Here is a 25453-nt window from a genome sequence, read left to right as displayed (position 1 = left end):
GTGAGCTGGTATGACATGGGCATACAACAAACTACCTCAGCATCTACAAAAATGCATCGACAGAAATGGTTATTATGTCAAAAAATAGCTAAATGTTGCAGCTGTAAACTGATGTAAACCATTGTAGAAGTAAACAGGTCTATGTACTTATAAAAAAATAGGAGTCCTGAAACTGGTTTGATGCAGCTCTCCATGCTACTCTATCCTGTGCAAACTTCTTCATCTCCCAGTACCTACTGCAACCTACATCCTTCTGAATCTGCTTAGTGTAGTCATCTCTTGGTCTCCCTCTACGATTTTTACCCTCCACGCTGCCCTCCAATACTAAATTGGTGATCCCTCGATGCCTCAGAACATGTCCTACCAACCGATCCCTTCTTCTGGTCAAGTTGTGCCACAAACATCTCTTCTCCCCAATCATATTCAATACTTCCTCATTAGTTATGTGATCTTCCCATCTAATCTTCAGCATTCTTCTGTAGCACCACATTTCGAAAGCTTCTATTCTCTTCTTGTCCAAACTATTTATCGTCCATGATTCACTTCCATACATGGCTACACTCCATTCAAATACTTTCAGAAATGACTTCCTGACACTTAAATCTATACTCGATGTTAACAAACTTCTCTTCTTCAGAAACGCTTTCCTTGCCATTGCCAGTCTACATTTTATATCCTCTCTACTTCGACCATCATCAGTTATTTTGATCCCCAAATAGCAAAACTCCTTTACTACTTTAAGTGTCTCACTTCCTAATCTAATTCCCTCAGCATCACCCGACTTAATTCGACTACATTCCATTATCCTCGTTTTGCTTTTGTTGATGGTCATCTTATATCCTCCTTTCAAGACACTATCCATTCCATTCAACTGCTCTTCCAAGTCCTTTGCTGTCTCTGACAGAATTACAATGTCATTGGCGAACCTCAAAGTTTTTATTTCTTCTCCATGGATTTTAATACCTACTCCAAATTTTTCTTTTGTTTCCTTCACTGCTTGCTCAATATACAGATTGAATAACACCGGGGATAGACTGCAGCCCTGTCTCACTCCCTTCCCAACCACTGTTTCCCTTTCATGTCCCTCGACTCTTATAACTGCCATCTGGTTTCTGTACAAATTGTCTCATTTTTGAGACGTTTGTATTCCATTTTGCCTGCTTCATTTACTGCATTTTTATATTTTCTCCTTTCATCAATTAAATTCAATATTTCTTCTGTTACCCAAGGATTTCTACTAGCCCTCGTCTTTTTACCTACTTGATCCTCTGCTGCCTTCACTACTTCATCCCTCAAAGCTACCCATTCTTCTTCTATTGTATTTCTTTCCTCCATTCCTGTCAATTGCTCCCTTATGCTCTCCTTGAAACTCTGTACAACCTCTGGTTCTTTTAGTTTATCCAGGTCCTCCCATCTCCTTAAATTCCCCCTTTGGAATTTTTTTCTTGCAAGATTGGATTTTATAAGACAATACAAAAGCACCGAAAAATTTTTTTTTTTGTTGTGTCTTGTAGCTTTGAATAATCTACATTAGATTTTATTGGGTTGTGACTGTTTTGGTGGCGTTCTTGGATTTAAGCATACATAGAGTGAACCATAATGTTTTGAACATCTTAGAAAGAGTATGTAAAATCTATCAGAACAACATGCTAAATTGTACATTTGTGTGTGTAACAGGGCACTTGCAGTTATGACATATTAAAAAAAAGTCCAATAAAATAATACCTTGCAGGAAAAATGACAAAATTTAACAGCATGATATATCTGAGGAAATTGGTCTTATAAGATATTAGTCAAGAGAAAAAATTAGAAATGCTGAAGAGAATTTTCAGACAACAGAGTTCTCTGTTGGGCTCAAGGCACTTGCCATGAGAAATGAAGCTCTTCAGAATAAATATGTATGTATTTGATACAATTTAACAAGTTTGAGAGTAGAATAATAGTCCAAAGATTAAAATGATCTGGCTGCAGCTAGAATGTTGATATCCATACCATTTTTACAAAATGCATAAAGTATTTATTGTAGATCAGACTGTTTGTTCTAAATAGTGCCCCATGGGAAATGGGCACTTGCAAACCAATGTCAGCTTTCATACAGGCAGGTGCAGGGTATATAGCCTAACTGCCATGTGGCCATATTGCATGACATTCATGCCTTGTTGTGTTGCATGCGTGAGCTGTTTGCCCACCCCCAGCTCCAGGTGCTCGGCTGAGACGTACCATCATATTAGCTATGGCCCAGCAGTCTGACTGCCGCAACTGATTTGTTTGTCTTCTTCTGTGTGGGCAATCAAGATATAACAACATTATTTAGATGTTATAAATCAGGTGTACTGATGTAATCAAAGTATACCTAGAATAACAACGATGATATAAAATAGAATTGTTTTTATAACTAAAGTATGGTACACTAATCTCTTATGATTTTTAGATTGGTTACTGGTTAGGTTTTTGTAATCCTATTACTGTAGATTATGCCTATGATTGGTTTTGAGGATAGTGTGTTAGTAATAATGTTGATCATATTCTAATGTATTGGCACATTGTGAATCCACAGGAGCAGTTGGAACACCTGAGATCACTGACATCTAATGTGGATCCAGCACAGATATCTCAGCTTCTCTCCTGTTGTCATGCACTGCTCTCACAGGAATCTGCATCACTTGGTCTGCCAGATTTCCCTGCAGACAACTTACCTGTTGCTGTGCGTCTCTTGGTAAGTAGATTTCACAAAGTATCTTTCAAGTGTACCGGAAGGTCTTTCTCTGACACATTATTATTTTCGTAGTCAATCAGATTGTGTCATCATATACAGGGTGCTTCAAAAAGAATATACATATTTCAAAAGCATATATTTATTAAACCGTTAGTCATACAACTAATAGACTCAGGACCTCCAGTATATTAGAACATGTTTTTATAAAACAGGTATGCCTCGTCATATTTAAAGCACATAATTTCACATGTATGTCAATAATACTTTACATCATGGTCTATTTTATTGTTTTAAAGTGTAGACAGTCTGCTAGTTGTATTTTTTTCCATATTTTGCTGCAGATCTGAGGATGGTCATTGCTGACAGCAGCCAATAGTCTGATGACCTACAAGTTTGTGACCATAGATGTGAAATAAAAGAAATTTATTCTATGTTTGTAATAACCTTTATGAAGATCTGAAGAAAGCAGCTTAGTTTTACTTATACTGGTTATCTACAATAAAATTTTTATAGCGATCTCGGCTAAGAAGTTCTTCTTCTTCTTCTACTAAGTGATGACTGATATAATTTCATCAAGGACGTCAGTTTCATTTCATTGTCATCAGATATCAAGACAAACTGGATGGTAATTGTGATAAAAACAACTAGTACAGAACAACACAGTCAATAAAACAGGCTCCAGCTCAGTGTTTGATTTAAAAGACAAGACTGAAAACTGGCAATATATACAAATGACAACAGACTCTGAGTAAGTTCAAAAGTTTGGTAGCAGCATATACCACATGCCATGCCAGAGCATTAAGCTCCAGAGAAACTTTAGGGAGTGGTGATGGTGATGGTGGTGGTGAGGATGTAAGCATTGGTCCATGGTAAATTGTAGTTGCTGTGGATCACTGCCATTTGTGTTGCTTCTCAGAGTGAACCACAGGGCAGAAAGGCATCAATTTGTACCAATACTGTATAGGAAGAAACTGCTGGATAGAGCACATGGTATGGTCAGTCCTGTTCACTATCGATATCTCCTAGCTTCTCGAGGGTGAAGATACTAGATCCCTCACCATGAAGTGGCCTAATTCTAATTGTTTGTCTGTGGAGTGTGGGGGTGGTGTGAAGCCTTTTGCAGATGACTGCAGTGAGGCTTCTGCTGACAGTGGCCCCTCCTTCTAAACCCCTGGACATGAACTGGAGTTACTCAAAGAGTGTGTGTTGCTGACATTACACTAATTGCATTCAGCAACTCTGTGCTGTGCTAGAGTGGCCCCTGCTACTACGGCATCACTTTTAAGTGAAGAATATAGTAAGGAAAGTTCTGGCAGGATGTCAATGATTTAGGTGTAAAAGACATCAATTGTCAAATATCAGAATTGGTGAGTCTTCAAGAAGAATGCATAAAAAAGAATGAAAACATTCCTAGCTTTCAGAAGAAATCCTTTGACAAGTTGGAATACACACACACACACACACACACACACACACACACACACACACACACACACCTGTGCACATACATTGTGCCAGCTGGATGATCAGTGCCGGGACTGCAGTTTGGAAGGTGGTCTGGAAGTGGGGTTTGTGTTGGGTGGAGTGGATAGAAGGAGAAGTAGAGGGGAAGCAGGAGGAGCGTTGGGGATGGGTAGCTAGTGGCTCAAAGGGAGGCAGCAGGTGTGCAAGCTAGGAATACAAGAGGGAGGGGGCGTCAGATGCAAAGACTAGGGATGTGACACATGTCTACTGGACCTGATGAGGTGTGTTGTGCATGGTAAATATGATACAGAGGCATGGATTGGGAGGGGATGACAGAACAGAGGAAGGGGAACTGTTACATAGAGGGGTATGGGGTCTGAGAGTGAGAGGATTATGTTGTACTGTAGCTTGTCAAAGAATTTCTTATGAAAACAGCAAAGTTTTCATTCACTTTTGTACGTGCCTTTTGATGAGTCAATGCTTCTGCTATTCGATGAGTGGTCTCCTTTACTCCTAAACTATTTAAGAGGAGTTGCATGATTCATCTTCCAGTCCAGCTCTTATTTGGAGTAGAACTTTTCCGTGCAAGCTTCCTCCCACTGTTCTACCTTTACCTACATCTTCTTTTAGTGATACTGTTGGTTCACTGTTTTCCACAAGTTGTTTCTTGTGACAAAGTCACAGCTCTTAAGCTAAATTTATCTATATTACTCCAAAAACTCTTGCATTGGGTCCTTGGTTGTGAAGATAAAGGGATTGATAACCCTGCTGTTGAGTTCCGTGGAAACCCCATGTAGCACATCTGTACTCCTGATGATGGTTTTTTCCCAGTTACCATCATCATTATGCTATGCTGCTGGAGGGAAGTGCTGAGTATCCATGGATATTGATGGTCATATTTGTGGATGAACATTGTGTCCTCTGGGTGGAATGTGTGCTGTGCTATAGAATATGGTTACTGGTCTATTGGTTAGAGGAACAAGAGCAATATCTTTGGCTGGTAACTGTGTATGACTTGATCTCACTCTTGCTCTTGATTAGTGTTGTGTGATAATATTCAGGAAGGTTGCATGTCATATTGCAACCCACTTCCTGTGGTTTGAAATTCCAGACAAGTCTTTCACCTATATCATTCATTGAGAGCATCATTTACAGCTACATCTACATGCTTAATCTGCAAATCACACTTAAGAACCTGCCAGATGGTTCATCGAACCACCTTCACAATAATTCTCTGTTATACCACTCTTGAACAGTATGCAGAAAAATCGATCACATATACCTTTCCGTGCAAGCTCTGATTCCCCTTATTTTGTTATGATGATCATTTCTCCCTATATAGGCCAGCATCAATAACATATTTTCGCATTTGGAGGAGAAAGTTGGTGATTGAAATTTTGTGAGTAGATCCTACTGCAACAAGAAATGCATTTGTTTTAATGGTATCCTCTCCAAATCCCTTATTGTATCTGTGACACACTCTTCCTATTTGTAGATAATATGAAACGTGCAGCCCTTCTCTGAACTTTCTCAATGTACTCCATTAGGACTATCTGGTAAGGATCCTACACTGCACAGCAGTACTCCAAAAGAGGGCAGACAAGTGTAGTGTAGGCAGTCTCTTTAGTAAATCTGTTGCATCTTCTGAGTGTTCTGCCAATAAAACAGTCTTTGGTTCACCTTCGCTACAACATTTTTTAAAATGTTCTTTCCAATTTAAGGTGTTTGTAATTGAAATTCCTGGGCATTTATTTGAATTTATGGCTTTTAAATTTGACTGATTTACTGTGTAACCAAAGTTTAACAGATTCCATGTAGCACTTAGGTGGATGACCTCACACTCTTCACTATTTAGGATCAGTTGCCAATTTTCACACCATATGCATATCTTCTACAACTCTTTTTGCAATTTGTGTTGGTCTTCTAATGACTTTACTAGACAAGATAAATCACAGCATCATAAACAAACAACCTGAGATGGTTGCTCAGATTGTCACCTAAATCATCTATTTAAATAAGGAACACAGAGGGCCTATAACACTACCTTGGGGAATGCTAGAAATCACTTCTGTATTACTCGGTGACTTTCTATCAGTTACTATGAACTGTGACCTCTCTGACAGGAAATCACAAATCCACTCGCATAAATGATACAGTATTCCATAAGCACGCAGTTTGATTACAAGCTGCTTGTGAGGTACGGTGTCAGAAGCCTTATGGAAATGAATAAATATGGAATCAATTTGAAATCCCTTGTTGATAGCACTCAACACTTCGTGTGAGTGTGTTTTACAAGAATTGTTTTCTAAATCTGTGTTGACTGTGTGTCAATAGATGTTCTCTTTGAGGTAATTCATAATGTTCAAACACAATATATGCATATCAATGTTAATAATGTGAGCCCGTAATTTAATGGATTACTCCTATTGTCTTTCTTGAATACTGGTGTGACCTCTGCAACTTTCCTGTTTTGGGAACTGATCTATCGCTGAGCGAGCAGTTGTATATGACTGTTAAGTGTGGAGCTATTGCATCAGCATGTTCTGAAAGGAACCTAACTGGTATACAGTCTGGACCATAAGACTTGCTTTTATTAACTGATTTAAGTTGCTTCACTACTCCGAGGATATCTACTGTACTTCTAAGTTACTCATGTTGACAGCTGTTCTTGATTCAAATTCTGGAACATTTACCTGATTCTCTTTGGCGAAGGAATTTTGGAAGGCTATATTTAGTAACTCTGCTTTGGCAGCACTGTCTTCGATAGTATCTCCATTGCTGTCACACGGAGAAGGCACCGCTTGTTTTTTTTGCTGCTAGCATACATTGCATACAGCTAGAATCTCTCTGAATTTTCAGCCAGGTTTCTATACACAGTTTTGTTGTGGAAACTATAATAAGCGTAGTGAGGCCTTAGCACCCAAACAGTGACCATATGTGTGAGTTGTGCTGGAGTAAATGTGTGAGAGTTTTCTACTTTGGAAGGACTTTATCTGAAAACTTGAATATTTTTACCATTCTTTTTCACTCTGTCTGTCTGCAACTCAATACCTTGTGTAATGATCAGGATGCTGTTCTTTCCATATTGTGGTTATTCCATCCTGGACTTTACATTGTTTAAAAGTAACACTTGAAATTTTTTTAAAATTTGAAATGAAGAACAACAAATTTCAGTAAAATAATTTTGCATTAAACAATAACATTTTATCTGAGAAAAGTTATATTAAGTTAATAAAATATTTGTTATTTTGATATGGACCAGTCTAATCAACATATGTTTCACACAGGATACTTTTCCAACTATGACAGCATCTGAGGTGTTGTACCGCCTGTATCCATACAAGAGTTTCCTTCCTGCAGAGGGAGTTTCTGCTGTGGAAGATGTGCTCCAGACATTCCAGATGTTGCAGCAAAAGACTGTTCCTTTAACTGTTGAAACAGTGACCCCAACTGGTGGGGATTCTGCCCATATCAGGTTAGCTGGTGGTTATCACACAACTGATGTTGAGGTGAGTGTTCTAGTTAACTGAATCAAAGTATTAGCTTTCTTTCTCATTTATATAGTTAAGCTTAACTGGAATAAGCATTGAGTGTTATGGTGATAGTTTATTGCCTGTACTGTTTTCATATTGTTTGTAATTTGCTTGTCTATAGTTACTGTTTGCCTTGGCTTGTCCCACATCCTTGAAGATTCCCCTTCTTATTGAGATCTAGGGAGTGTTATGAATTATCAGTGTGTTCACTGATGTCAACATAAAAAATAGAACCATAAATCAGGCCAAAATGGACAGCAACTCAGAAAAGGGAAAGAAGGCCAAGTATCAGAAAAAACATCTGGTTTATTGTAAGGAAGTCCAATAGAATTCTTGCTATTCACAGTATTTTATGAATGAATTAGCAGATGCTGTTTACAGCTGACACTGTTCTACATCTACATCTGCATCCATACTCTGCAAGTGACCGCAAAGTTCACGGCAGAGGGTACGTCCTTTATGCCAGGTATTAAGGTTTCCATTCCATTCATAAGGAGCACGGGAAGAACGATTGTTTGAATGCATTTGTGCATGCAGTAATAATTATTCTAATCTTATCCTCAAGATCCCTATGAGAGCAATATGTTAGGGGGTTGTAGTATATTCCTAGAGTAATCATTTAAAGCTTAGTTAATAGACTTCTTTGGGATATTTTAGATCTGTCTTGAAGAGTCTTCCAGTTCAGTTCCTTCAGTATTTCTGTGACACTTTGGATTAAATAAACCTGTGACCATTCTTGCTGCCCTTCTCTGTATATGTTCTACATTGAAGCACCATATCCTTTGTAGATTGATGCAGTTCCCAAGTAATCTGCCAATAAACCAAAGTCTACTACCTGCTTTATCCAAGACTGAACCTATGTAATCATTCCATTTCATATCCGTGTATAGTGTTACACCCAGGTATTTGTATGAGTTGGCCAATTCCAACAATGACTCATTGATATTGTAGTCATAGGATACTATGTTTTTTCCTTTTGCAAAGTGCAAATTTTTACTTTTTTGAACATTTAAAGCAAGATGCCAATCTCTGCTCCCTACGGTCGTCCATTCGGCCAGTGCTAAGATCGCCCGGTCAACGTCTCCTCTTCCTCTCATCACCCCTCAGGCACAAGCACCTTCATCAGCTTCTGCCAAGACGAAGACCCAGAAGTAGGATGCACGGGCCTTTAAGAAGGAACCGTCCCGTTCCTACGTACCTCAAAATCCGAGCCATCGACCAGTACTTCCACTAAATGACCTTCCAAGAAGGCTCATAGGAAGCACAGTTCTCCTTTTCCGCCAGGGCGCATTTCTTCTCCTGCGCCACCCAGCGGTTGCCGCCCCAGGCCGTCATCCGTTTCGCCTGGCTGCAACGCTGGTAGCCGAACATCTGGCCGTTCACCGGCGGAGGAAGCTCCCCCTCCCGGCCATCTTAACAAGATGGCCGATGAACCTATAGAACCAATGGACGATGACTGTCCGCCTACTGACAGCAGCGGCAGTGCTCGCTCGAAGCCAGGCCCTCAGCGGCCTTCGAGGTGACCCCTTCTTGCATCATCTTTTTCTTCTCACGATGGCACTTATTCACTGGAATATTCGCAGCATTCGCTCCAACCAGGAGGACTTAAAATTGCTGCTCCTCTTGCACCGTCCGCTTGTCGTAACCCTCCAGGAAACGAAGCTATGCCCATGCGATCAAATTGCCTTGGCACACTACACCTCTGTGCGTTTTGACCTACCCCCTGTGGCAGATATTCCGGCTCATGGAGGGGTTATGTTGCTGGTCCGGGATGATATTTACTACGATCCCATCACATTGCACACCGGCCTGCAGGCAGTTGCCGTCCGAATTACTCTCTCCACTTTTACATTTTCCATTTGTACTGTTTACACTCCATCGTCGTCTGCAGTTACCAGGGCAGACATGATGCAAATTATTGCTCAGCTACCTGCACCATTTTTGTTAACTGGAGACTTCAATGCCCACCATCCCCTTTGGGGCTCTCCAGCATCCTGCCCGAAGGGCTCCCTGTTAGCAGACCTTTTCAACCAGCTCAATCTTGTCTGCCTCAATACTGGCGCCCCTACTTTTCTTTCGGACACATCTCACACCTATCCCATTTAGATCTCTCTATATGTACTGCCCAACTTGCACGCCGGTTTGAGTGGTATGTACTTTCTGATACATATTCGAACGACCACTTCCTTTGTGTTATCCATCTCTGACATCATACCCCCTCTCCGTGCTCAACTAGTTGGAACATCTCCAAAGCAGACTGGGGGCTCTTCTCTTCCAGGGTGACCTTTCAGGATCAAACCTTCACAAGCTGCGATAGTCAGGTCACACATCTCATGGAAGTCATTCTCACTGCTGCTGAATATTCCATCGCTCACACTACTTCTTCTCCATGTCGCGTACCGGTCCCCTGGTGGACTGCAGCATGTAGAGATGCTTTACGTGCTCGTTGACGTGCTTTACGCACCTTTAAACGCCACCCTACAGAGGCGAATTGTATCAATTATAAACGATTACATGTGCAGTGTCGTTGTATTATTAAAGAAAGCTGGCTGGGCTGCTTTCACAAGCACCTTCAACAGTTTTACTCCTTCTTATGTTGTCTGGGGTAGCCTGTGCCGGCTATCTGGCACTAAGGTCCACTCACCAGTTTCTGGCTTGACGGTTGCGAATGATGTCCTTGTGGCCCCTGAGGATGTCTCCAATGCCTTCGGCCGCTTTTTCGCAGAGGTTTCGAGCTCCGCTCATTACCAGCCTGCCTTCCTCCCCCAAAAACAGGCAGAGGAGGCTAGGCCACCTAACTTCCGCTCCTCGAATCGTGAAAGTTATAATGCCCCATTCACCATGCGGGAACACGAAAAAGCACTTGCCCAGTCATGATCCTCCGCTCCAGGGTCTGATTCTATTCATATTCAGATGCTGAAGAACCTTTCTCCTGCGGGTAAAGGTTTCCTTCTTCGTACTTATAATCGCATCTGGATTGAGGGACATGTTCCCGCATGCTGGCGCGAGTCTATTGTTGTACCAATTCCTAAGCCAGGGAAGGACAAGCTCTTGCCTTCCAGTTATCAACCCATCTCACTTACCAGCTGTGTCTGTAAGGTGATGGAGCGAATGGTTAACTCTCGTTTGGTTTGGCTGCTCAAATCTCGACACCTACTTACCAATGTACAATGTGGATTTCGTAGGCACCGCTCTGCTGTTGACCATCTGGTTACCTTGTCGACCTTCATTATTAATAACTTCTTGCGGAAGCGCCCAACCGCGGCTGTGTTCTTTGATTTGGAGTAGGCTTACGACACCTGTTGGAGGGCGGACATTCTTCGCACCATGCATACATGAGGCCTTCGCGGTCGCCTCCCACTTTTTATTCGTTCCTTTTTAATAGATCGGCAGTTCAGGGTACGTGTGGGTTCTGTCCTGTCAGATACCTTTCGCCAGGAGAATGGGGTGCCACAGGGCTCAGTTTTGAGCGCCGAGCTCTTCGCCATAGCGATCAATCCAATAACGGATTGCCTCCCAGCTGATGTATCAGGCTCCCTTTTCGTGGACGATTTTACCATCTATTGCAGCACGCAGCGTACATGTTTCCTGGAGCGCTGTCTTCAGAGTTCTCTTGACCGTCTTTACTCGTGGAGTGTCACCAGTGGCTTCCGTTTTTCTGCCGAGAACTTCTGGTGCTACAAAGAGTTTCTCCCACCATCCCTATGACTCGGTCCCGTTGCTCTCCCATTTGTGGAGACAACAAAATGTTTAGGTCTTACATTTGACAGGAAACTTAGCTGGTCTCCACATGTGTCATATTTGGCTGCCCGTTGTACCCGTTCTCTAAATGTCCTCCGTGTTCTCAGTGGTATGTCGTGGGGAGCGGATCGAACTGTCCTACTTCGCCTATATCGGTCAATCGTCTGCTCCAAGCTGGATTATGGGTGCTTCGTATACTCCTCTGCACGGCCGTCCATCTTATGCCGCCTCAACTCCATACAACATCGGGCTTTACGTCTTGCGATCGGAGTTATACTAGTCCCGTCGAGAGTCTTCATGCTGAAGGTGGTGAATTGCCTCTCACCTACCGGCGCAATATACTGCTTTGTCGGTATGCCTGTCGGCTACTGTCAATGCCCGACCACCCGTCTTATCGTTCCTTTTTTGACGACTCTCTCGACTGTCAATTTGGGGTTGTATGTTTCTGCCCTGCTACCCCGTGGAGTTCGCTTTCGTCGCCCCCTTAAACAGCTTGATTTTTCAATCCCTGCAACCTTTAGAGTGGGCGAGAGCCACCCGCCATCTTGGCTCCAGGCTCAGGTTCACGTTCACCTTGACCTCACCTCGCTCCCAAAGGAGGTTACCCCCGGTTCGGTATACCACTCCCGTTTTGTCGAACTTCGTTCGAAGTTCATGAATATGACCTTCATTTATACAGATGGCTCTAAGACCAATGATGGGGTCAGGTGTTCTTTTATTGTCGGGGCAAAAAGTTTCAAATACCAGCTCCATGGCAATTGTTCGGTCCTCACAGCTGAGCTCTTTGCCCTCTACCAGGCTGTTCTTTACATCTGCCGCCACCAGCATTCTTCTTATGTCATCTGCTTTGATTCCCTGAGCGCCATCCACAGCCTCAGTGATCCGTATCCGGTTCACCCTTTCGTGCACTGGATCCAATGCTCTCTTCAGCAGCTGGTGGATGACAGTTCTCCGGTTAGCTTTATGTGGGTTCTTGGCCATGTCAGTATCCCTGGGAACGAAGCTGCAGATGCCGTGGCCAAGGCTGTGGTTCTCCAGCCTCGGACGGCTTCTTGTTGTGTCCCTTCATCAGATTGTAGCAGGGTCATTTGTCGGCGCATTTTATTGCTGTGGCATGCTGATTGGGCTGCACTTACGGACAACAAGCTTCGGGCCTTGAAACTTCTTCCCGCGGCTTGGACGTCCTCCTCACACCCTTCTCGGTGGGAGGAGGTCGTTTTGGCCCGGTTACGAATTGGACACTGCCAGTTCAGCCATCACCATCTGCTGACAGTTGCGCTGGTGCCGTTCTGCCCATGTGGGCAGTTGCTAACGGTCTGCCACATTTTAACATCCTGTCTGGATTTTACTACACTGCGTCTCGATCTTGGCGTGCCATGTACTCTGGATGCCATTTTAGCGGATGACCCAGGAGCAGCTACTCACGTTCTTCATTTTATCAACTTGACAAACCTGTCTAAGGACATTTGATTATGCAGTTTTTTTTTAAATCCTATGCCTGTAAATACGTCTTTTATAGTGTTGTCCCTTTTAGTTGCTGTTTTAACCTTGTGTCTCGCGGTGCATTCATAACTTAGTCTGGGCACTAATGACCATTGTAGATGCGCGCCACAAAAAATTAAAAATAATAATAATAATAATAATAATAATCTCTGCTCCAGTCTGATATCTTATCAGTTCTGACTAACTATTAATGCAACTTCTTCATTATAGATTACTGCAGCATCTGCAAAAACCATGGTTTCACTATTAATATTGTCTGCAACGTCTTTAATATACAACATGAACAGCAAAGGTCCTAACACACTTCTCTGGGACCCACCCTAAGTTATTTCTACATGTGATGATGACTCTCCACTCAAGATAAGATACTGTGTCCTCCCCACCAAAAAGTCACCAATCCAGTCTAAAGTTTCGGTTGATATGTCATATGATCATACTTTTGACAATAAGCGTTGGTGCGGTACTGACTAAAATTCTTTTCAGAAATCGAGAAACGCTGCTTCTACATGTCTGCCTTGATCCAAAGCTTTCAGTGTGCCACATGAGAAAAGTGCAAGTTGGGTTTCACATGATTGATGTTTTCAGATTCCTTGCTAGTTGGCATGGAGAAGGTCATTCTGTTCAAGGTTCCTCCGTTAGATTTGAACTCTGAATATGTTCTAACGTTCTACACCAAATCAGTGTCAAGGATATTGGACGGTAATTTTGTGGATCACTTCTACTACCCTTCTTGTAGATGGGTGTGATCTGTGCTTTCTTCCAACTACTGGACATGGTTTTTTGTTCGAGGGATCTATGATAGATTATAGTTAGAAAAGGGATTAACTCAGCCACAAATTCAATATAGAATCTGTTACAGATTCCTTTAGGTCCCAGTGCTTTGTTCAGTTTTAACCATTTCAGGTGTTTCTCAACACCACTGATACTGACTTCACTGATCTTTTCAGTGTACAAGGATTAAACTGTGGCAACTCTCCTGTGTTTTCCTTTGTAAAGAAACATTTGAAAACAGAGTTAAGCATTTCAGCTTTTGCTTTACTACCTTCAATTTCAGTTTTTGTCTCACACTGGAAACCGGAAACAAACTTCAGTGCTGCTACAGCTTTTACATATGACCAGAATTTCTTTGGATTTTGTGAAAGATCATTTGACAATATTCTGCTACGGTAGTCACTGAAGGCTTCATGCGATGCGCTCTTGACAACCAAATGTGTTTCGTTCAGCATCTTTCTATCTATAGCCCTGTGCTTTGTTTTATACCTATTATGTAGTTATCTCTGTTTCCTTAGAAGTTTCTTTACATTGAATTTATATCATGGAGGAACCCCCCACTATGAACTGTTAGGTACGTGTCTAAACTTGAGTCATAGGTCCTATACATGCTCATGGCCTGTGCTGAACATTTCAATATACTGTACTGATAAAATTTTCTTGGGCTTCCAATCTCCACTGGTTTAAAATTCATGAGTTTTCGGCCAAGTTTTCCTCAGCCATTGTCAGGTGGTGACTGTCAGATGATGGCTGCTTTCGTCCTTATGTAGCTGTTTTCATTGCACGCTCGCCATGCCCACTTCAACTGTCCAATGACTACCGTCTTTATTGACGTTGTTGTTAGAAATTTTTAACTCGATCACTTGTTTTATAACACTGTCCCAAAAACTAATACTCCGTATAATAACAGATGTCTTAGCAAATGCAGTTCACCGTCTGTTTTCTAAAGCATGTTCCACCACCGCTGATTTCTCAGGATACCATAGGCATAAACATCTCTCGTGTTCCACACGGCGCTGTTCAATAGTTCGTACAGTCTATCCAATATACAACTGTCACCACCTACATGGTATTTTATATACTCCTGGCATTCTGAGTCCAAAACTGTCTTTCACAGGCCTCATTAGCTGTCAAATTTTAGCTGGTGCCCCAAAAACAGTATCGATTTTATGCTTCTTTAGAAGCTAGCTAATCTTTCCTGTTATAGAGCCATAGAACAGCAAGAACACAAGCTTCTTCATGCCCTCCTCGGATGTTTTCGGCTTATGTTTCTTTGACAAAATGGCTTGTGGAATCTGGCAGTTGTTGTAGCCGTAAGTGGCTCTGTTTCTTTGGAAGGCTTTCAGCATCTGAAACGGCTTCCGCTCAGTGCACCGATGTCCTCAGAACAGAACTTTTCTTTGGAGAGTGGTGATTGCTGGTAGCATGCAGCTTTTCCTCGATCTTTATCTGGTGTTTATGTCTGCTTATTTACAACCACAAAGACTTTGAGCTTAAGTTCTTTTCCCAGTGATATTTTGGTCATCTGTGTTTTAGTTTCACATGGTAATTAATTACATATAACTGCTAGTCACTTATGAAATATTTGCTTATTGTTCAAGTGACTGATCCCAGTTATCAATATTTATATTCAGTTAATATGCAGTCATGGTGTTCTACAATATCCATAAGGGATAAGCTTAATGTAAAGTCTTTCTTGTCTTCTGCACTGTGAACTATTCATTTTGAGATGTACTTAAAATCATTGTCACAGTTTTGCGTATCATTATCATTGCTTGTTACTCATCACTTAGCATAATATTTTCAATGTGGCTGTCAGATGAGAATAAAATTCATGCCAATGTATTTAGTTATAATTTGGGGTCACAAAATTTGTTACAGGTGGTTCATGGTAATGGAAATAATGTTCCTATGGCTGCTAGTTTCATCCCAACACCCTACCAGGAGCAGCTGGTGGCGCAGCTTCTGCAGTCTCACTTTGCCTCTGATCTGTGCTTAGTGGGACCCCGAGGCTGTGGGAAGACAGCTACTGTGTCCAGGTTGGCTGGTTTACTGCGATACCATGTAGAGCCCATTGCTCTGTATCAGGTAATAGTTGTATGTATGTATGTATGTATGTGAAAAGACACATTCGTTGCAGAGAATGTATCCTGTAGAAACACAGAAAATTTTATGCCTATACAGTGGTTTATATAAATTAGGTAACATAAAGACTGCAGTAACTAGCACAAAACATAAAGATGTAAATAAAATAGAAAGAAACTTCCACATGGGAAAAATATATTAAAAACAAAGATTCCAAGACTTACCAAGCGGGAAAGCGCCAGTAGACAGGCACAATAAAAAAAACACACAAACACACACACAAAATTTCGAGCTTTCGCAACCAGCGGTTGCTTCGTCAGGAAAGAGGGAAGGAGAAGGAAAGATGAAAGGATGTGGGTTTTAAGGGAGAGGGTAAGGAGTCATACCAATCCCGGGAGCGGAAAGACTTACCTTAGGGGGAAAAAAGGATTGGTATATACTCGCGTGTGCGCGCACACACACACACACACACACACACACACACACACACACACACACACACACACACATGTGTGTCTGCTTGTATATATATATATATATATATATATATATATATATATATATATATATATATATATATATACACAAGCAGACATATTTAAAGGCAAAGAGTTTGGGCAGAGATGTCAGTCGAGGCGGAAGTGCAGAGACAAAGATGGTGTTGAATGACAGGTGAGGTATGAGTGGCAGCAACTTGAAATAAGCGGAGATTGAGGCCTGGTGGATAACGAGAAGAGAGGATATATAGAAGGGCAAGTTCCCATCTCCGGAGTTCGGATAGGTTGGTGTTGGTGGGAAGTATCCAGATAACTCGGACGGTGTAACACTGTGCCAAGATGTGCTGGCCGTGCACCAAGGCATGTTTAGCCACAGGGTGATCCTCATTACCAACAAACACTGTCTGCCTGTGTCCATTCATGCGAATGGACAGTTTGGTGCTAGTCATTCCCACATAGAAAGCGTCACAGTGTAAGCAGGTCAGTTGGTAAATCACGTGGGTGCTTTCACACGTGGCTCTGCCCTTGATTGTGTGCACCGTCCGGGTTACAGGACTGGAGTAGGTAGTGGTGGGAGGGTGCATGGGACAGGTTTTACATCGGGGGCGGTTACAAGGGTAGGAGCTAGAGGGTAGGGAAGGTGGTTTGGGGATTTCATAGGGATGAACCAAGAGGTTACGAAGGTTAGGTGGACGGCGGAAAGACACTCTTGGTGGAGTATCTGTGTATGTATTGATATATGTGTGTGTGTGTGTGTGTGTGTGTGTGTGTGTGTGTGTGTGTGTGTGTGTGTGTGTATGTGCGTGCGCGCGCGCAAGTATATACTTATCCTTTTTCCCCCTAAGGTAAGTCTTTCCGCTCCTGGGATTGGAATGACTCCTTACCCTCTCCCTTAAAACCCACATCCTTTCATCTTTCCTTCTCCTTCCCTCTTTCCTGACGAAGCAACCGCCGATTGCGAAAGCTCGAAATTTTGTGTGTGTGTGTTTGTGTGTTTTTTTGTTGTGCCTGTCTACCGGCGCTTTCCCGCTTGGTAAGTCTTGGAATCTTTGTTTTTAATATACAAAACATAAAGAAATTGACAAGACAGCTAAATATGTTGTTATCACAGTAGTGCTGCACAAAAATACTACATGCATTTTAGGGCAGTGCTATCCAATTACCACATGTGCTCTGCCAACAATAATGTTTCTGAGAGCTGGACAGCAGTTAGTGTTGTGTAGGTGAAGGAAGGTAGTGGGATAAGCAGCTTGGCTGTGTCAAGGCATTATTTATCTGACTGGCTGCAATGGAGAGCTATCTGCAGGTTGGAGGCTGATCAGAGATAATGTACAGAGATAATGAAGTTAGTTTGTGTGACAACTTCAGATATTCTTAGACTGTGACCACAATTTCTAAACCCTGGTTCAGCATTGATTTGTATCAGCCAGTATCTGTAAGTTCTAATAGAGTTGCTGCCACCAATAAGTACTTCAGAGTAATAATACAATTTAATTCAAATTGTCTCTCTTAACACACACATTTGTTAGATAATTTAGACTTAACATTGACTTAGTTCCTCCAACGCTAAACTGCATATCGGGTAACAAATTTCCTTGTGCGAACTTAATCAGCTACAGGTTTTCAGCTTCTTTCCAGTTTATGTCCATGTGTTGAAGGTTCTTTATAAAAATTTGTTGCCAGGTGTTACGAAGTCTTCCTCTACTTCTGTATCCATCCACAGCTTCCCCAAAAGTGCTGGGGAAGTCTTCCATCTTTTGCGTGTAGAACATGCCCTGAAGGCTTCATTTTTCTTTCACCAACTGTTTTGTGCAGACTATTTTAGTATTTAATAACTTGAAACACAGAAACTGATCTTCCAAATTTTTCTCAAGCATTGATAGTGGAAAATGTTGAGCTTGAGTGCTAAAAATGGAAATGAGCATACAGCATTGTGGGCTGGGAGTGTGCTGATTTTACTTAAATTTTCCAGTTCTCACATGAATATATGGTCACTGGTAAGATTCAACATTTGGAAAATCCAGGATGGACTTTAACAGTACTATGAAAAGTATAGTTTGTACTCACCATATAACAGAGGTGCTGAGTCACAGTCAGTCACAACAAAAAGACTGTCAGAAAATGAGCTTTCGGACAACAGGGCCTTTGTTAAAGACAGACTATACACACACCCTCATGCAAACACAACTCACACACATGCGACTGCAGTCTGCGGCCGTGTGTGAAAGTTGCATTTGCGTGAGTATGTGTGTATGTATTAAAAACAAAGATTCCAAGACTTACCAAGCGGGAAAGCGCCGGCAGACAGGCACATGAACAAAACACACAAACACACACACACAGAATTACGAGCTTTCGCAACTGGCAGTTGCTTCGTCAGGAAAGAGGGAAGGAGAGGGAAAAATGAAAGGATGTGGGTTTTAAGGAAGAGGGTAAGGAGTCATTCCAATCCCGGGAGCGGAAAGACTTCCCTTAGGGGAAAAAAAGGACAGGTGTACACTCGCGCACACACACACACACACACACACACACACACACACACACACACACACACACACACACACACACATATCCATCCGCACATACACAGACACAAGCAGACATATTTAAAGGCCTTTAAATATGTCTGCTTGTGTCTGTCTGTCTGTCTGTGTGTGTGTGTGTGTGTGTGTGTGTGTGTGTGTGTGTGTGTGTGTGTGCGCGCGAGTGTACACCTGTCCTTTTTTTCCCCTAAGGGAAGTCTTTCCGCTCCCGGGATTGGAATTACTCCTTACCCTCTTCCTTAAAACCCACATCCTTTCATTTTTCCCTCTCCTTCCCTCTTTCCTGACGAAGCAACTGCCAGTTGCGAAAGCTCGTAATTCTGTGTGTGTGTTTGTGTGTTTTGTTCATGTGCCTGTCTGCCGGCGCTTTCCCGCTTGGTAAGTCTTGGAATCTTTGTTTTTAATATATTTTCCCATGTGGAAGTTTCTTTCTATTTTATTTACATCATCAGTATGTGTGTATGTATATTCTATCTCTGACGAAGACCTTCTTGACCAAAAGCTCATTTTCTGACAGTCTTTTCGTTGTGCCTATCTGCGACTCAGCATCTCTGCTAAATGGTCATTGGTAAAATGATTGAGGAATACAGAAAACATTTTCTAGACATACTTTTGCCATATGGATCACATGTACTGGAAGAGTGCAGAAGCTTTCCCAGTTCTGCTGCTGATGCCTATGTGTGTGTTCCCATTCTTACAATTAGGCTGATCAGATTTGGAAGTTGGTCAACATCTTGTACTTTCTTTTGCACTATAATTTCAGTAAACACATTTTCACTGTTTATGTACATTTCATGCTTTCTCACTGTTTTTTTACTAAAGTCCACCTCATGTTGGAAGGCGACCCAGTTTTCAGCCGTTTTGCGCATCTCCCTCCACTAGCCACTGGCAGCCAATAATATTCAATCTCTTTCTGAGCAGCTAAAAGCGAGTTACAGCTAGACAGAGAGAAGCTCGCTAGCCGTTCTGCGCATCCCCCTCCCCTAGCCACTGGCAGCCAATAATATTCAGTCTCTTTCCGAGCTGCTACAAGCAAGTTACAGCTAGACAGAGAGAATCTCGGTCCTACATGCTTCACTGTTGCTGTACTTCGTGACAACCGAATTATTCATTCAGCTATCAGTTTTTTGTATTTTGTTTTTTGTGTAGCAGTATAGTTGCGAATCTCTATCTGTAAATGTTTAAGTGCAATTAAGAAGAAGAAGAAGAAGGAAGGTGACGGCAATAAATCCGAAATATTTCACAAGCAGATGGGGGGGATTATATACCGCATTTATAATTTTTTTGAACTTGAATTTGAAAGCAGGTCTCCTACTGTCGACATTTGAAGACAAGCATGGACTCTAGAACCATGTGGTGTCAACAAGAGAACTTTCAAGAAAATTGCAAACGAAAGTGTTAGAGCTGTTGGAACTGTAGAAAAAGTTGATTTTGTTTCGATTGGAAAGTATCGAAATTGCAATGAACCTGTAACACAAAGGGATGGTTTTAACAACGTTGTTTTAAAATGCTCCATGTGAATGATGAATGCCTGACATCACAAAAACATGTTACAGTTATGCAGGAGAAAACTAGCTTCAGTGATAAGCCCTTCATCAAGTTCTGGAAAATGAGTGATGCTACTGCCCGTTTTAGAGTTTTCATAGGAATAGGTTCTTGGATAATTAATCTGCATGCTGACTCTTCTTCTGGTTTTGTTTCTGAGAGTAAATTTGTGTTTATGTGTAAGAAAAACAGCAGTGACTTCCTTTGGGAAATGAACGCTGTCAGTTTTGTGACGTGATTCACAATTCTTGTCATACCTTGCTTCGAAGTCGGTCATTGTGAATTATAATTCAACTGTTACAGAGAAAACACCAACTATAAACACCAGAAAAGCGGATATTTTTCCCTGGCTTAAAAATAAAAATATTAAGCGCAGTATAAACCAGACTCGTGCTGATCTCCTGCAGGTCATTAATTTACACAAGTCACATGACAGAACGTACAAACTTGACTTCCTTGCACATGAATGGGGTCACACAGTTTTGTGTTTGCCCAAGTGTCTCTGTCAGTTTAGCCCTGTTGAATTAATTTGTGCAAAGGATAAGGCTGTCGGAGAGGGGGGGGGGGGACATTCAGGATATAACATTCACTGAATCGCTTGTGCATGAGGCAGTAGGCAACATCCCATGTAGTGTGGGCAGAGTCTGTGCGGCATACTGAAAAGCTTCAGAAAGAAGAATTTGACGATGGATACAAGCCTTGAACCTATCATCGTAAATTTACCATCATATTGTTTGGAAACATATTCAAATAGAAGTGATGGTGGTATTGCGATGTGGACCTTGGAACAAAGTGATAATATTTCTTAGTTTTAAAGACTTGTGGTTTAAAAAATGTGTTTGTCAACATATCAGTTGCATACATAATAATGAGAACTTCTTAGCCTTTTGATTAGGACTTTTTATCCTTTGAATTATGCAGACTGTATTGTTCAACATATTGACCAAGGAGAAGTTAAGTGCCTCCCACCAGGTTGTATGCTCTAATAACACGATCGAAAGCAGCTGGATAAATTCGTCTAAAGTCCGACAATCCCACGTTTAAATCCCCATCATTTTCAAGCCACGAACTAGATTAGGCGCTAAAATGACAGTAACTGTTACTTTTCGAGATATCTTTGGTCTTCGATGTTACCAGGTATCATTCTCTGGAGTTCTTCACAGATCATGGTTAATTGCTTGCTTGTTCAAGGGATTATAAATGTGGTCTCTCACTGTAATGTCGAACAAGTTAGTTTACACTCGTTAACAGCAAAAACTACAACTTACTGACCACCTTTATGACAGTCTTTCCATTAGTCTTTTTTAGCTCTAATGCTTTTTTATGCACAGTGATCATGCTTGAATACAGTCAAACACATAAATACACATATCTTATACACATTTTTAAAAATTCTATTTAGTAGAAGCAGTTGTCGAGCAAATATCATGATTTCAGTTTGTGCTCGAAGTTACTTTTGTTGTGTATTAAATGTTTGCTTATAATACAATTCAAATCACAATAAATGATAATTATTGCAAGCAGTTTCAATTATCTTGCTGTTAGACAATTGTCATTTTTGAGAAACGTACTTCACGTCTTCACAAATCTGTGTCAGCTGTTCTTGCCTCCCGACTTCATGCGGAGTAAATCTGTGGAGCAATGGACACAATATTATCAAGACTTGAATTAATATTTCTCTCATGATGACTGGTGGAAATTGGTTTTAATATTTACTATTCCCCTCATAGACCTGAATGTATAATACTATGTACCATAGGCAAATGAGCCTGACTTGTCCCCAGCAATGCAGTTCGGAAATGTGGTCTTTGTTTGCCCGCTCTCTGCTGCCGCACGTGCCCATTTCTCGTCACTTCACTGCTCTGCCTGTATGCATGGAAGCGCTGTCTTACACGACGTGAGCTATAGCCCTACATAACTAGCCATTCCATCTAACTTGGTTGACATTAGTTGTAAACCTTGTGGTGTTTCTGCCAGAAGAATAATGTTATCAGCAAAAACCAGATCTGTAAGCACAGAGTGCTCATTCTATCATATCTCTATGTTGGAGTTGTACATAGTTTTTCTCTTTATGAAATCTATGAGTAATATGAAAAAGAGTGATCACAAAAATGGACCCTTGCCTGATACCTGTCAGAATGCTAAAGAAGAGCGTGTTCCTACATTCTGTTCTTATACAGCAACTCAATTCTAGATGGAAGTTTCTGAAAATATCAAAGAGATGTGACTGTAGGAGTATCAGTATGACTTAGACAAAATTTGTTATGGCAGCTAGCTCTAAATGTAGAAAAATGTAAGTTAATGGCGATGAGTAGCAAACGTAATGTTTGAATAAAGGATTAGTAGTGTACAGCTTGACACGGGCATGTTGATTATTATTTAGGTGTAATGTTGCAAATGATATTAAATGGAATGAGCATGCAAGGATTGTAGTAGGGAAGGCAAATGGTTGACTTCTGTTTACTGGGATAATTTTAGGAAAGTGTGATTCATCCATAAAGGAGATTGCGTACAGGGCACTAGTGTAACCCATTCTTGAGTACTTCTGAAGTGTTTGGAATCCACACCAGTTCAGATTGAAGGAAGACATTGAAGCAATAGGTTTCAGCAACATGAAGGTATTATGTAGATGCTTTGGGAACTTAATTGGGAACCCCTGGAGGGAAGATGACATTCTTTCCAAGGAACACTATTGAGAAAATGTAGAGAATCTGCATTTGAAGCTGACTGGAGAACAATTATACTCCACCAATGTACATTTAGTAAGGACCACAAAGATAAGATGAGAGAATCTGGGGCACATATGGAGGCACATAGATAATAGTTTTTCCCTTGGTTTGCTTGTGAGTGGAACAGAGGAGAAAATGACTACGGTATAGCTCTGCTTTTATGTTCTCGGAATTAATGTTTTTCCACTGTTTACGACATTTTTATCATTCGTGTCAAATTTCCTATGGCCAAAATAGTAATTTGCACCCGATTTTGTGTCAACATATTTATAATTTTCCCACAATTTATGCAAATGTTTGTGGAGAAAAAATGACACTGTCCATCCTGTAGTGTTTACAAATATTATGTGGTTAGGTTTCTTGACACCATGGCACTCTACTCAGCGGATTTGAACCAGTAAACATGTAAAAGTTGGAACAATTCGTGCCGTATCTCCCACTGCTGCCAAGCTTTACTTGGCGTGGTGGCTGATGGGAGTAACTAGGTTTGTTTAAATGAAGATATTATGACCAATCACAACCATTTCCAAACTGCCTCTACTGCTCAAACACAGTTTTGTGATAATTGTGATCATCATGACACCTTTGTCGAACTATGTTTAGCATGTTTCGGTGTTTGGCCACTTGGAGTGCTAGTTGACACCATCGTTCACTTTTGTGTTGCCCAAATGTTTTTAGTCTCAACACAGTGCTGGTTATGAATTTTTTTCATGCTGAGCAAAATGTGTTTCAAAAATTTATCCTCGTTGTTAAGTGCAGTATTTACATATGTGTTTTTTGTGTTGTTGCATAAACAAACAATGTGAGTGATATCTTGCTTGTGTGTGGTTTTCTACATAACTGAGGAGGCACAGTATGTGATAACCTCAAAAAGACAACTACAGTGAAAGAGACATAGAAAAACACATATTTGCACTTGTCAATGAGAAAAAATTCTCGAAATGCGTCATGCTAAGCATGAAAAAATGCATAACTAGTGCAGTGTTTCATTATTTAAATGATGAATGACAGCTGCAGGCTTTCAGAAACATTGATTATGATGTATGAAATTGAGTCAAACATTCCTACTTCTCAGACAGTTATCAGTTCCAGTTAGATCAGCAGTTTTTATTAGGTAATAAACCTTTATTAGATAATAAACAAGTCCCTGACAAGTCTTTTGAAGCTTGTTATGTTCGTATATCGTACATAAAGTGCAAAAATGCAAGGGGGTAACTTATACACCTTAAAACATTATTTCCACATTTTACATATTCCTGCATTTTACACCTTTTTTTTAAGTCCCTTGAAAAGTGTAAAAGTGGGGTTTCACTGCAGTAGTAGTACAGGGTACCCTCCACAACACATCATGTGGTAGACTGTGGAACACGCATGTAAATGTAAATGTAGGTGGTCAGGAAGGAACTCCATGTTGGCTTACAACATTCCACAAATATTCTCAGTATGTATTGTCAAATACTTTTTAAAATCAATAAAGTTTAGGTGCAGTGGGCACTTGAGTTTTGTGCCTTATTATATTATCAAAAAGTGGAAAGTCCAGGCTGGAGTAACAATAATACTATGAAAAAGATAGGTTGCTAGGCACCTCTGTGTGGTGAGTAGCAGTCTATCCTTTCCATCATGTCATTCTTCTGATATGTTTCAGAGAGCAAATATATGTTCAGAGCAGGAACTCCCACTTCGAAAGCTTGTCTGTTCTTCCAGTAGTGAACAATCTGCTGTTTCTTGTATCCTTTTTAGAAGAATGACGCAAAAAGACATTGCTTTGCAGTGAAAGAAACATTAATATATCTTCAATTTGTACATTCTGTTAGATTCCCTTTCTTCAGTTCTCTTCCCACACAGCTCAGACACTTAAGAAGCTCTTCTTCATGTCTAAATAAAAACAATTCTTAATCAATTATGGGACAGAATTATTAACCAGTACTTACCTTCTGGAAACGAAATGTTATTACTGTTGATACACACGTAAAAGTACATAAACTATCGTAACTTTCAGAACTAATGGCTACTGATGTAGTGAGACCACTACATGTAGTTCAGTCTCATCCTTTTCTTTTAACCTTACACAACCTGTCCCTCTCCTCCTAAAGAAAATAACTAAAAATTCTGAAAATTTGGATTGTGTTGCCACTTTTACTTTTATTGTGTGTATATTAACAGAACTAAATATTTCAGCTCCTGAACGTAAGTGCTGATCAGTAATTTTATCTCATAATGTGCTAGTTTTTTTCTGTTTAGTATTCCTTTGATACAGTTGAATCTTACTTCCAGTTTGGTGATGAATTTGTAAATACGAGTTCATCGGATAATTTTAGGTCAGTAG

General features: G+C 40.9%; 1 protein-coding gene across 1 annotated transcript in view; it reads left to right on the top strand.

Moving 5' to 3' along the window:
* LOC126281271 (von Willebrand factor A domain-containing protein 8) overlaps positions 1–25453 on the top strand; it is a 261118-nt gene that overhangs the window by 53774 nt on the left and 181891 nt on the right. Inside the window, exons 7-9 of the mRNA XM_049980095.1 lie at positions 2558–2716; positions 7468–7689; positions 15610–15816. Coding sequence (XP_049836052.1) covers positions 2558–2716; positions 7468–7689; positions 15610–15816 — 588 coding nt within the window. The remainder of the gene's footprint in view (positions 1–2557; positions 2717–7467; positions 7690–15609; positions 15817–25453) is intronic.

The sequence above is a fragment of the Schistocerca gregaria genome, chromosome 7, assembly GCF_023897955.1.
Source record: "Schistocerca gregaria isolate iqSchGreg1 chromosome 7, iqSchGreg1.2, whole genome shotgun sequence".
Classification (NCBI taxonomy): domain Eukaryota; kingdom Metazoa; phylum Arthropoda; class Insecta; order Orthoptera; family Acrididae; genus Schistocerca; species Schistocerca gregaria.
Note: the sequence above shows the minus strand (reverse complement) of the source record. Positions and strands in the feature narration are given on the sequence as shown.